General features: G+C 34.5%; 1 protein-coding gene across 1 annotated transcript in view; it reads right to left on the reverse strand.

Moving 5' to 3' along the window:
* The window catches only part of LOC111418615 (multiple C2 domain and transmembrane region protein), a 214,862-nt gene extending 200,030 nt beyond the window's left edge, over nucleotides 1-14,832 (reverse strand). The window contains exon 1 of the mRNA XM_071197280.1: nucleotides 14,538-14,832. Within this exon, the coding sequence (XP_071053381.1) occupies nucleotides 14,538-14,574 (37 nt within the window). The 5' untranslated portion in view covers nucleotides 14,575-14,832. The remainder of the gene's footprint in view (nucleotides 1-14,537) is intronic.
* Nucleotides 14,833-15,110: the final 278 nt, after the last annotated feature.

Here is a 15,110-nt window from a genome sequence, read left to right on the forward strand (position 1 = left end):
GTAGCTGCGTTACACTCTGGATTTGTATCATGACCTCAAGAGCTTGTTCTTGTTAACGTATTTTTTCAATCAAAAACTCCTTCAAAGCATAATTAAAAACAAATAGATAAACCTGGGCGAAATTAATTTGTGAATACAAAAGTTTTTATATTTATTTATAATTAATTAACTCCTCACAAATCCTTATTACCTAATTTATGAAAGCACAGTATGTTGTTCAATTACGTCTCAAACTACCCAGAAATCTAGCTTTATACCGTCACCAAACCTTTACGATACATTTACAACCGCTCGCGATCGTTAACGTGAAGAACCGTGCCGCATATTGAATTTCGACCTAATATATAGCTACTTTTATCACTTCATTCGAATTCAACACTACAATCATTCCTAGTTATTTACGACATGAAGAATATTTCAGGAAATTCAGAAAACAACATAGAAAATATGAAAAACTAAATTCGATGTTTTCATAGGTTCTCAAGGGATTTTCGTTATAGTATACAACAACGTACGTAGAGGTAGTGTACGATATTTTATTCTTTATCTACGTGTTGGGAATGCGTAAATGTAGAAATCGGATTTATCTTCGGGTTTAGGAGAACGTAAAGAGTTTATCTTACAGTGGCCAAACAAACTGGGCGTCAAAAGCAGATGTGGGAGTTGAATACGAAAAGATAAACATACACGCGGGTCGGGATAATTGATGGGATGGAACGGTGGAAACCGTAAAGTTTAGGCTCAAACCTTCCTCTCGACCCTTGAGACTCAGTTTAAAGCCGTAATAAGGAGATTTTTTGTTTTTTAGTCGTTTTTATCGCAACCGTTACGAATAACCAGGGTTTTATCCCTTTTTTATCGACAAAATGAGCGTTAAACTTTAAGAGCTTTAACCATTAGACTACGTTAAAGATTTTCACAAGTTTATTACTGAAACGAAAATTGCAAAACATGATCGTTGAAACAACGGGGTTGGGTAAATCCGTTCCGCATAAGGATTTAACGAACTTTTGTTTGTTGGTTGAATCAAGCTTTTGGAGTTTTGCATTTGGAGTATTGTGGGAAACGAAAAGCAGCAAAACCAATTGGATAATTACCCTCTGGCTTCATTAAAAGCTTTGGATGTTTCGATTCAAACCGTCTATCGAGTAACAACCTAAACAAAATTAAAAAGAGTTTCATTTTTACCTCTTCGTAATGAGTTTGGAAAGTTTTGAGGTAATATTTAGTTGGGGCTTTTCATTGGAAGGGTAAGCTTTACTGATCGATCATTTTAAACCGAACATTAACCAGTTCAGTCAGCTATTATACGAGCACTTAAACTTTGACACATCATTAATAATTTTCTCAATAATGAACTTTTTTTGTTAAAAATTATGTCAAGAAGAAATAAAAACAAAACTATCATTTCATACCGGGTGCTATGTTTTAAATAAAATAATTTGAAATATTCAATTATTATTAATTCAAGTATGTATAACGTAATATTAAATGGTGTCTGGCGATTTTACGTAATGTAAATCTTATCAAACGGATGAAGTGCTTGGCAAAAATTTCCTGGAAAAGTGTCATGTCTGCGTATGATCAAAGGGAATAAGTACGTATTTGGTACTGCTAGAACTTCGCCTGGGGCAGAATATAGTAGGATCATAGAATATATGTAGATTGAGTAAACCAGGAGTAAAAATAGCAATGCTTGAAGCTCTACAAAGCTATATTATGGCATTTCAGGCAACAACACATACCATATAGCCGCAAGAAAGCTGAAGTGAAAAAATACGGTGTAGGATTTATTGTGGGTAATAAAATCAAATCCAGTATTTTAGACTTCCACTCTATAAGCGAAAGAATACGCACTTTACGAGCTACAACACAGTTTTTCAATCTAACAATAATTAATGTACAGTGTCTAACTGAAGAGAAAAATCTAGAAATAATAGAAACATTCTTCCAATAACTAAAATTAGTATATATAAAATATGGAGACGTGAATACAAAAATCGAAAAGGAAGATATAGCCTCCATGAAAACCTGTGAAAACGCCAAGCACTTAATAAATTATGCTATAAGCAACACTATTCAAAGAGAGAAATACCTAAAGCTACCTGAATATCAAGAGATGATACTACAAATAACCAAATAGACCACTTCTTAATACATACAAGAACAGCAACGAATATTCTGAAAATAAGGAGCAGAAAAGGATGCTGTGGATCAGACCATCTCTTGGTACAAGTTATATGCAGAATTGGTAAACGACCAATACATGGTAGCCTAAAACAAGAAAAACTGATCATTGGGAACATAGATTACACACACATTCGAGAAAGGAGGAAAAAGAAATAGATAAATAGTGCAACAACCTCCAACAGAAATAAAAAATGAACACCTACGAATTCTACAAGAAATGTTGGGAGTGGAAAAATAGAACCGTGGTTCAATAAACAATGCAGGAATAGCACACAGCAAAGAGATTATGCTTACATTAATGTATGGAATGACGAACGTGAAAGGGTAGAAATCTATAGCGCACACAAGAAAGCGGATAAGGTCTGCAAGGGAAATAAAAAACAATTTACAATAAAAACAAAGCATTTAAGAACAAGAGTACAAGAAATGCCAACAATACATAAAGCGACAGAGACAGTGATTCAAGCCTCACACCACAGAGACACGAACAGTTAAATGATTACTAACATCGAAGAAATTATATATTTGGAAGGAATATTTCAATGATTTGGTGAGTACCGAAACAGTGGTAAATGAGGAAGAGACTCACAAGATGACGAGTGGGCACAGGAAGAACATGAACTAATGGAACCCAATACAATAGATGAAACTCACAATTCAATAACTGCATTAAAAATGGGAAAGCACGAAATGGAAAGTGAAAGTATCATAGAAATGCATTGATTAAAAAGATATGGGAAGAAAATTAAAAATTAAAAAGATATACAATAAAGGACACAAAAAGTCAATACAAAACTACCGAAGAATATCATTGTCATGTACGCGATATAAGACATTCACGTATACAGGTGTCCCGTATCTTCCCCATCACAGCATTATATTAGATTTTTCTAATACATTTTTTTCGAAATGTTTATAATAACAGCATGGGAAGTATTTAACGACGTCCCATAGCAGATCGTAAATCAGATTCAGATAATCGGCCCCACCCTCGGCCGGTCTGACGCGCCGCTGATAACACGTTTCTCACGTGTACTCATCAATAGATTCGACACGGAAAGAGAAATAAACTTTTTCTGTGAATTCGTGAATCCGCTATTGGACATTTTTAAACAGTTCCCGTGCGGTTATTATAAACATTTCGAAAAAAAATTATTAGAACAATCGCTTCAGAATAACGTATCCTACAACCGTATAATGCTCTGATGCGGAAGATACGGGACAGCCTGTATACTAAACCAACAACTCCATCCATAAACAGACGAAATCATAGGCTTATCATAAGAGAATCAAACGAGATTTAGAAGAGGAAAATCAATAATTCATCAAATTTTTACAGCCAAACTAATTCTACGGAACGCGTAGGAATATTATGTACATGTGTACAACATATTTATAAACATCAAATAAGCATACGACTGTATCAATAAAAAGTAGCTACTTAACGTCCTTAGGGAATTTAAGATAACCTCAGAGCTAGTAAGATTAATAAAACACACCCAAACAAACACAGAGGCACGTGTCCATACACAAAATCAGCTGACCGGATAATTTATCATCACACAAAAGCTAAAACAAGGAAATGGGCTTGTTCCAACACTATTTAACCTCAGATATAAATATGTAATAAGGAAAATAGAAATAGAAAGATCCAACCAAGTGATCAATAAAACTGCTCAATAACTTCATTTGCAAATGATAGCAACATTATTAGTAAAATAATTAAATCAAAACCACAACTAACAAGATTATAAAGTCGATTCTGTGATAATATATAATTATTTGGGAGAAATTCTCTCGTCTTGGCGGAGATGAAAGAGAAATCCGAAGGCTTTGTTAGCTAATATACCCAGCTAACAAAGCATATTTTATACTTGCAGACATATTAAAGGCAAGAACAATATACCGCAACATTAAAATTTGAGTATACAAACCCAAAATAAGACCCATCACCTTATCTGGCCGCAAAACATAGGTTTTAACTGAAAAACTAACGGATAATATTGATATATTTGAGAAAAAAAACCCTGAGGAGAATTATCACCTCAAGGAGTCAAAGTAATCCAATTACATTGTAATCCACAAACTACAATGGGCAGATGTACTTCGAGCATAAAAGGAGAAGGACTCCCTAGAACTAATACACAGAAAAATGTAAAAGCTACCAAAAAGAAAACCACGAAAAAGACGATTGATATTGATGCAAAAGAAATGCTAGGATGCCGGAATTATAAGAAAGAAACAAGAAATAGAAAACTATAGGGGCAAGAAGTGAAGTTGGCCAGAGTTTGACAGCGAACTGCATCGTCATAGGGAAGAGAGAGAAAAAAGTTCTTCTGTTATAAGTGGGCAGGTTTACATACTGAATCTTTAAGATCTATACTGATGGTTTAAAAAGACGGAGTGGTGCAGGCTCTCTTCTCTCGATCCTCGGATTTGCCTTTCGGAACCTTTAGGATCCACCGTCATACAAGCGGAATTGACTGCTATTAAACTTGCTGCTGACTGCATTGTTGATTCCAACAAGTGGGGTAAGTGTTTCGCTATTTATACTGACAGTAGACAAACTGTTTTAGCTTTAAGCAGAGTAATGATGACGTCTGCGCTAGTAATGGATTGTAATGGATTGTAGAGCACCCCGTGCACCCGAGCCGATAATTGTCCCCTCTTTTCGTTCCCTTCTCGTTCCTAAACGGATGGGATAGAACTCCGGGTTGTCATCTTGCCAAGGAATTGTTAAAATATCCTTCGGCAACTACAGCTCAGTTCTTCGTAGGGCTTGGTAAAAGTGCCCTTCGCACTGCCACTGGTCTCCTCACAGGACACTGTAAGGTAAATAAGCACCTTCACAGGAATACACCTTTTGGGGCTGTCCTAGCCTTTGGCAGATCCTTAGGCTGGTTGATGAGACCAAAGTGTGGGATGGAAGGATGCACCATGAGCCCGATGGGGCCTAAGTGTGGTGTGCGGTAACGTACACACTCCCCTATCCATAGATATATACATACAAGTAGGCACTTAAACGTTGTGAGTATGATTGCGCTTGATAAGTAATTTAATGAAAAAGTGAAACCAAAATGCACTCAAAATATTTATTCAGAAACTAAATCTTAACTTTGAAACTTGGGCAAATAATGAACTAATAACTTGGAATTACAACAACAGATTCAATACTTTAAACAAAAACAGTGAAGAATAGTCTTGCACTTGCTAGAATTCTCACCTCATAGCTACTCGCATGTCCGTCTATGTAGCAGATCGAGGAGTAACGAGGCGCTCACTTTTCTTCATCAATCTTGGTTTTAGGTGGTAAACGATGTTTTAGTTGAAAAGTAAATACCTTTTTTTTCAAACAATTTTAAATAGCGCTGATTTAACTTTGACTTTTATGGAAAGTAAAATAAAAAAATCAATTTATTCTAAGAAATGGTTTGAAATTGAAAAATGAAACCTTTATGAGGTTACAAAAGGGTCTCATAAATAAGAAAATTTAATTATCACCGATATCGATTTATTTTTCAATTGCTTGTTACTGAAACATTAAATTTTTTTTTTACTCATAAGATGCACATTTTAAAAGTAGCCTTTTTAAAAATTAATAATCCATTAGTACATACTTTCTAAAATTGTGAGAAAGTTCAGATTTAATTTTATTAACTTATTAACTTTTTTTTAGTTTATATAGCATTAATTAGAATTGTGATTTTGCTTATTGTCAAAGTTCAAAAGTTAGCATTTTATTGCTCCTCGTAACGACGCTTTAAATGCAATACAACATGTTGCATTTAAAATAAGTATTATTATTTTTCATCAAGTTAAACCACTGTGCATCGTTTCGACTATTTCAATAAGCTCAAGGAAGGCTGTGAGAGATTTGGTTCCTAATACATACATAGATATAACATAAAGTTTTTAGCTATCGTAAGCTTTAATGCAAACGAAATATCACGGCTAAGAATACGTTTTGATGTACATAGAAGCTTAAGAGATATTAAGAAATAAAATCGTTTTCAAACTATTTAAATCTGTTAGATATATTCCGTATAACCCCAAAATTTGGCGCTTTATAAGCAACAGCGAATTTATTCTCATGAAATATACAATACTTAATGATTCAGCCGCTTGTTGAAAGTTCGTAGCACGATCGATCTCATAGACGATAGCTGGAGACGTATAGAAATTCATTACAAAACAATGTAGATTAGATGCATAGATTAGTTTTCCTAAGTCATTAGCAACAACTTTTCGTGCCGTAGAGAACTCCTCGCTTTTGAATGTATAATGTAATTGTGTGTCATCAGCGTACATGTGTGCCATATAATGATCTAGTTGTGCTCAAAATTTATCAATTAACTACAATATTGAACCTCAAATTGATTCCAGGAATCCTGATGTTATACGATCCCCGTTCAATTCAGAGTCATTACAAATTATACTTCTTGCAAGTTTATAGCACATTATAAAAAAATAAAAGAAAAAATATGGAAACGAGGCATGAATATTAAGACCATGGAAAAAAAATAACGTTATAAGAATTTTTATACATTTGTTATTCATTACGCCAGCGCCATAAACATCCTCACGTCCAGAGTTGTGGTAATATAGCTAAGAACCAGAATGTTTAGGTGAAAGAAATTCCCATAGTCGCATCGCAATCATCGTTTCGAAAACCCCAATTGATCAAAATTGACAAGTTTAAGAATTGCCAGTTTATATGAGCACTTAGAAACTTCTTCATTAAAACAATGTGTTCATTAACGTACACGCTCGAGTTAATTTGAGCGCACTAAACGCGATTTCAGGGTTTAATTTTTGGTTAAGCAAAGGTAATAGCCATCAAGGGTAGTAATCATACTAAATTAACATACTAAATCTATTAACATTTCAAAGGCTGTGCTACAAAATGTGTTGCTCTGCGGAAATTCAAATTGACCTATCTTGAAGATGTCATTATATTTAATAGGAACTGAAAAGTACATATATTGCACTTGAGACGAGTACATTGTCAGGTACATACGAACGACTGCATCTGCTCAACCAACTAAAAATACCACCATACACAACTAAAAACAGAACAACAATCTTACAATTATTTGTAAAATCATCATTATGATCGTTCATTTCACGAACAAGCTCGCCCTTTGATCATACCTTCAAATAAAATCCACCTTCAGTTTGAAATTCTTGAAAAAGACTGTTTGATTTCACCGTTCCAAACTGGAGAAGTAATTTGTGATAAAACAAACCCAAGTAGTACATAGTATTTTATAGAAAAAATGGGAAAATAACACATTAATAAATTTATCAATTTGATGATTACTTTGAGAAGTTCGCCATTTCCAGTCCTACTTCGAAGATTAACAGTTTACCTTGCGCTCTGTTATGGGTATGAATCTTATTATTATTATTGCTGCCAGGCTGAGGGGGCCCCCTCGTTGCCACGACCTATAAGATCTATTGTAACTTTAGCACTCCAAAAGTTTAGGGCAAATGTAGGTACTTGATGAACCTTAGTATTGCTCTCAGGTTTTGAACCTTTATGTCGGTAGGTGTCAAGAGAGTTTTACCGAAAATTTTGTGTCTTAGACGGCCTATGGCGACGCATTTGCACAGTATATGATCAGCTGTTTCTGACACGTCGTTGCAAAGTCGACAAGTTTGATGCTCAGCTTGTCCAATGTGGAAGAGATGGTATTTTAGGGGCGCATGGCCGATCAAATAACCTGAGAGCGTCCTTAAATCCCCTTTGCTGAGGCATAAAATTCTTCGCTTGTCTGTGACCTGGAAGTTCTTTCTAGCGTAAGGCTACCTTTGAAACCTCCCAACTGTTGATTATTTGTTTTAGGTGGCTTTTTTGTAGTCCACAACCAGGTTGTGGACTACTTGTCCGCCTTCTCATTGTCCTCAATGTTGCTGTGACCTGGAACCCACCATAGGGTAACATCATTGCCCCTAATGAGTTTTCTCAGGTTGCTGATATACTCTGTACATCAGTGCGGAGTCACACGTGTAGGTCTGAATTGCCTTTAAGGCGTCCCGACTGTCTGTATATATAAATAATATGTTTATGGATGCCCCTTTCTGTCCCTTCTGTAGGTTCAAAGCGGCGCAGAAGTTTATAGCAAGAACTTCTGCTTGAAAAATTGTTATGTCCGAGCCCAGGGGCAGTTTAATGTGGCTATTTGGTCCACTGATGCCCATACCTAGTCCGGATCTAACTGTCTTTGAAGCATCGGTGTACCAGGCTAGGGCTCCTCTTTTTTCGTCATCCCTGCTTCTAAATATGACCTTATACGGCTGATTGAAATTGTATTCAGTCGGTATAAGATCCGTTTTAATTTCAATCAGGTGATTTAGACATGGGTCCTTGAGGATTTCGAGGTGTCCTCTGAGGTTACTCTGCATCAACTTGAGTGAAGAAACAGTTTTTAGTGATAAGACACTTGAAGCTGCCTCCTTTTGTATATATAAATGGAGTGGTGTGAGACCGAGTAGGGCTTCCAGAGCAGCCGTCGGACAAGATGTCATTACACCCGTTATATTAAAGCATGCTAACCGCTAGATTTGTGCCAGCTGTTGTTGTGCTGTCTTATGTTTTGTTTTTGGCCCCTAAACCAATGAGGCGTAGGCGACCATGGGTCTGATTATTGCTACGAAGGCCCAATAAGCCATTCGTGGTTTGAGACCCCAGTTCCTTCCTAGGAGTCTGCGGCAGATCTGGTTTGCCATGATGGTCTTTTTCCTCACCTTGTCTAAGTGTGAGTTCCAGTTTAGTTTATCTCTAGTATTACCCCTAGGTATTTAACTTCTGTTTTGAGGTTAATAATTCTAATAGCCAAGTTATATTACGTTAGGGCTTTCCTATAAAAGTCCCAATGCCCGACTTTATTATATAGTCTTCTAACCATGACTCGCTGTTTTTCAAGGTCGTTATTCCACCAAGGCACATTGAATTGTGCTCTTTTGTGTTTTATTGGACAGCATGACGTATATACACTATGTATGAGATTGTTTAGTTGAAATGAAGCTATTTCGAGATCTTCACTGCTTTCAATATTTGTTTTGATATTTGTATGAACCTTAAAAGGGAGAAATGTTAAGTTGATCCCAAATGAACTATGTCATTTTCAGGGTGAAGTGTCACTCAATCTTAAAAACCGCCCAGTGTGTATCTGCTGGAATTACCGAAATTATTTATTCATACCTGGGCAACATTTAGGATATGAAGCACTTTCAGAATACTGCATATCTTAGAACCACGTTGTGCACGTAGTACCACGAATAAGAGTTATTAGTAGTTTCGTAGCACTCAAAGAAGAATAGATTATGCCAGAATTGCAAAAAAACTGCGAGAAATTTTCAACTTCTGATTAAGCTTGGTTGAAAGTATGCGGATCTGTTTGGTGTTGCACAACAATCAAGAGATGTTCCTGCAATAAAAGCTCTACTGCAACATCGCTGATCATGCACTGTAGGAGAGTATTAGTAGTCAGCATCATATGATTTTACAACACAATAGTATTCAGGGAAACTGTTACATAATAGTTAAGACGGATTTATTCACTACCTAAATATAAGCGGTGTCAAATACATAACAAGTTTTTTTATATTTTCACTTTTCGGCTCAGCACTTTTCTCTTTAGATTACACAACGCCAATATATTACCCACCAACTAATTCAGTAGAATAACGAATACATAAAATTAAAGGAGTAAGAGTTTTCCTTTGAGGTAGAACAAAAGGAAGCAAGAAGGCGGAGAATTTGCATGAATAAGCACTGTTCAGATAGGGAATTCCTTCACCTGTTGTATTTTCTACGTATTTGGACCTCGATAAACAAAACAACATACTAGTAATTAGAGAAAGGGGAGCAGCACAAACTATAACTGAGTCCTTAAACTGGTCCGAGAGAATGACCTCTCCGCAATCTCTGCTGTGATATCACAACAGTTCATTTTAATGTGTGTCCAAACATAGTCCGGCAGCAACACGTAGCGTTAGCAGACAATTTTGCCGCGCGCAAGTTTGGACACACCCTAACAGAACATCTAAAGGAATGATTTATTAATTTATAATTATTGAAAAATTCTTTTTCAATAAGTATAAATTCTTGAACTATGAACTTTAATTAATAACATATAGGCCGTTGAGATCGATTATGGGTATACAATTACGTTTTTAAATGGTTTCTTTATTAATTTAAGGATTTATTATAATACTTTCAACATATCCAAGGTAATTGAAAACCCTTTGGGTGTCCTGAAAGTCCTTTGATAGGATAACCCATGAATTCCTGTAAAAATCATTTATTACTGAAATTTACATAACTTATTGATATTAACTTGATGGAGAAACATCAAAGAAAAAGTGTCTATTCAATATTATGAAAGAACCTAAAGCTTGTACGAGAAACTCTTTTGAGCTATTGAATAGGAAGATTTCGACGTGGAACAAGACTTATTACATTATCGTGGGTAGTGTATTTCTTTTAAAAATACACCTTTATGCATAATATTTATTACAACACAAAAATGTAGATAAATGATAAAAACATGAAAATTTTACTTGACTTTACGTTTTCTAAATATTAGTATATTTAGGTAGCTACATATTCCCGGAAAATTAAACGTGAAATTACATTCCGTCGTGGAATGGCTTCGAAAATTGACAATTTCTCTACGTAAATGACAAATTTTTGAGCGTATTAAACTTATATTACATACAACTTCCAACATACTGTATCGTACAAAATTTCATCATATCATATTATATGTATATCCACTCAACACATTTATTATATACATTTATTTAGTTTGTTGCTTACAGTTAATTTTATTATTATATGTAAACTCTCCCAGGAACTATAATTAGATAGCATTTGTAAAGACTACACTTTACTACTGACTATTTAATAATACCTTTCAATTACTTTGTTTACTCCTTGGTTTTATTTATACATATTTTCTTTTATAATTTGTTATGAATCAAGTTTGTACCAAATGGTAAAGTTTTTCAAAGTGGAATGTAAACGCATGAATCTGGTTTTTAATTAAAATAAACGATGCTTTGCGGTGTGCAAAGATTTCCTAGCATTTTCCGCATTTTTCAGGTGTAAAACGTGTTTTGTGCTTAATTCAGTTTTTCCTACCGCACTGATTCAACCCTGCTTGAATTTTCCTTTGAATAAGTCACATTTCAATCAAGTATATAATATATGTATAGGATATATCAGAAATAGAAAAAAAAGAAAATTATACAACACTGTATTAAGTTCTAAAAGGTTAAACGATAATCTTGATAAATGGTATAGAATAGTTCTATACTTAACACCTACCTAAGAGGAAAAAAAACCAGAGAGAGTAAGAGAATACTCAAGAACATGCGATGGAAACGAATACAAGATAATTTCACCAATAAATGTTGAAACATGGGATCAATATTTAAAAAAAAAATGCTAATAGGAGACAGAAAGAAGTTTCAAAATACAGATAACAATTACACAAATATAATTACGCAGAGATCACCAATTAAAATAACTGTGTCAGAAGTGAAAACAACAATCACCGCAATAAAATATGAAAGAGCAACGGGACCGGGGAATATATCTGGAGAACTTATTAAATATGAAACAGATAAACTAAGCCAGATGCTCGGAAATCTATTAAATAAATGTCAATCAGTAATGCACAAGAACGGGTATAAAAATAAATGCGACAATTACAGAGAAACATTGGTAATCGATACTATCACCGAAGATATAGTACAGTACAAGTAGTATAAAGTACAGTACAAGCTGACTTCAGAGCAGGGAGATCCACTATTGACCAACTATTTACATTATTCTAATCATAGAAACTGCGAAATCAGATTGGACGAAACATCACAATAAACGAATACAAGTTTGAAGTGGTACAAGAGTTTGCATATCTAATATCTAACATGTCATATTATGTCAACGACGAAGTAAAGGAGGTAATTAAGAAAATAAACATAAACATAATAGAAAATTGAAAAATGGCGATAATCTGCTTTTTGAGTGCCCATTATCTATTTCCGACTATAACGCATACATGGGAGTGGTGGTTTTATCACATTGTCTCAAGCCTTTATGATTTCGATAGGAAATCAATGAAATGGTGGAGAAAGGTATTTTACTAGCTCTTAATGATCACAGAAATCAACACTCACATAATATACAATGAAATTTAGCACAAGAAGGGGAATACTCGTTATATCGTTCCTCATATTTCAAACAAGGTTATTATCGCGAACACTGTTTATAACTTATTTAGAAAGCGCATTACTAAGATGGAAAAAAATATGCTAAACTTAATTAAGCTCAACTTGCAAATAACTGAATACATGTGTATAGGAAGAGTACAACAAAATCTGCTTATCTCGGACAAACAAAACATCAATCATTGTAACTCGTCAAATACCTGGACGTAACAATATCGAAAGACTTGATTATAGCAAGACAAATACTTGACGAAGTAAAACACGACATTGCTGATGACATAAGAATTGCCCAACATAGATTGTATAGACATGTACAAAGAATAATCGAGATCGACTTACAAAGAATATAATATGATAATTAGTACTGTGTCGAACCCCACAAGAAAGAAGAAGGAGAAGAAGACCACGTAGGAGTTGGAGAGAAGGTATTGATGGAGAAATGCTAATGGAGGTTGGGAATCGAAAGATGAATAGTGTTATAACCTGATGGAAATATGATGACAGATTTACATAATAACTATTAGATGTTGTTTTCTGATTATGCATTCAGGTTTAGACGTTCTATAGAAACCCCCTACATAAATACCTATATAGCTTACAAAGAAATATGGTACCTCACATAGCAGAGTTTTAACTGATTTTTGTCTAAAATTATTTTGGAGTTGGGTTTAGCACTCTCACTTCCACCAAAAGGCTTTGTTTGCAGTTCACCAAACTCATTATATGCCAGAATGATCTAACAATAAGTCATATTGATTTTCAATGGAAAGTTTAGAATTATCGGTTTGGGTCACTGCCAAAAGCTCATATGGAGTTTGATGGAATAGATTTATGTTTCTGAAAACTGCGTTTAATACCTTTTAACTATTAAATAAGCCTTGAAAATTTTCAGACTAATTAACACTGCGTGTTACTACACCCTGTACATGAAAGTTTATATCTGAATTCAGGTCGTGCATTCAAATCCGAAAGAAAATGGTACAAACGTTCTCGAACGATAATTGGTTTACTTCCATCCCGTTATACCAAGAATTATTAAAGAAGAAATTGACTCTAATTGGAATTAAACGACATAATAAAAAGACAGCGTTTATTAACTAGCATTTATTTCTTCGAGGAAACGCTATACATTTGTGAGTAGCTTCAACGACGCATTAATCTACATACGATTCAACAAGTGACAAGAAAAACCCTTCTATTACCACCTTCTATAATCGCCCTAAATGACCAGCAAAGTTGATGAAACGACAGGATTTTCCTAAAGTACTTGACTCTATAAGTCAATAGCTTTCGACCTTTGTCGGGAACATCTGAAGCGTCAGTGTGATATTGATCCAGTTAGTGCCAATAAGAATCGAAAAATTGATGACTTGCTATATTTAGACCAGACTCGGAGATGAGTACAAAACGTAATAGGCAGGTATCCGTTTTATAATTTAAAACTTCAACTACTGTAATGTAAAAATTATATCTAAAACCAAATAATTTTTGGTTTTATAATATTACTCTTATTTTATAAGGTTGTTGATGATTGGAAATAACTACATATAGCCGATGAGTGATTTAAACACCCGCTTGAAGGTATAAATGAGAAAATTGGCTCATCTTAACAATGTTTTGACAATGAACAATGAGTTTAATAATTTACTAAATTAATAATTAGAAGTTGTCAAAAATTATCAAAGATAATTAAAAGTTTGTTAATTTTATTAACAAGACGTGGTCTCGAATCGATCGTTAGGAACTTTAACGAGTTTTCAGTTATGATATGAACAGTTAAAGTTTGACACGTCATTAATAATTTTCCAAGATATTATTGAAATTTATGATAGCTTGTATTTTATTGAAAAAAAGCTTCAAAGCGAGAATAAAACAAAAACAAAATAAACAAAAAAGTATTCAAGTGCTTCTATACTCTGCGATATTCTATTACGATCCATCATCATCTATCTATTTTGGTCCATCACGCATTTCTTTTTGTCAATATTTTTTTCCAGGTCAATTAAATTAATCGCCCTTTCAAACAGTTATCACTTTTTTTTTTATAATATAAATCAAAGATTTGTTCAAAATAATTATTTAAGAAAAAAAATTTGTTTGATGCTTACTGGAAGATGATTGATCACAGTAATGAGACGGAATCATTTCGGAATAAGAGGATTTTTCCGTTGGTTCTTCGGCGAAGACACAAAAAATAAATGTAAAAACTTGGGCTAATATCCAAATCGTTTTTTAAATTATTCTAAATTCTTTATCTGTAAACTAAATCATTGTAATAGGCAGTAGTTAATCACCGCCCGGAACCTCCACATGTCGCACCACAAAGCACCTTTATATCTATCTTTATTTTTTCTTTCTCTTTATATTTATTACATCGCGCCGTTGCAGTCGCGTTTTATAGGTTATGGCGACCGGCGTCGGGACGGCGTGTGCGTCGGTCTCGAACTCCGTCTACGAACTGATGCCGGGCGTTCGCAATATCGATTCCCAGAGTCCCACCTTCCGGTAGGAAAACCGCGATATGAACACGTTCTTATCATATAAGAAAATTTAAATTATGTCCAAAAAAATATGTATTTAATAAAAAGTCGTCCATCATAAGAAAACTTTGTGGATTAGTACGGTTCGGTGTTCTGAACGATCTTTATTCTTAATGAAGATGGCGCTACCCCTGAACTCTG

Source organism: Onthophagus taurus, chromosome 7, assembly GCF_036711975.1.
Source record: "Onthophagus taurus isolate NC chromosome 7, IU_Otau_3.0, whole genome shotgun sequence".
Taxonomy (NCBI): Eukaryota; Metazoa; Arthropoda; class Insecta; order Coleoptera; family Scarabaeidae; genus Onthophagus; species Onthophagus taurus.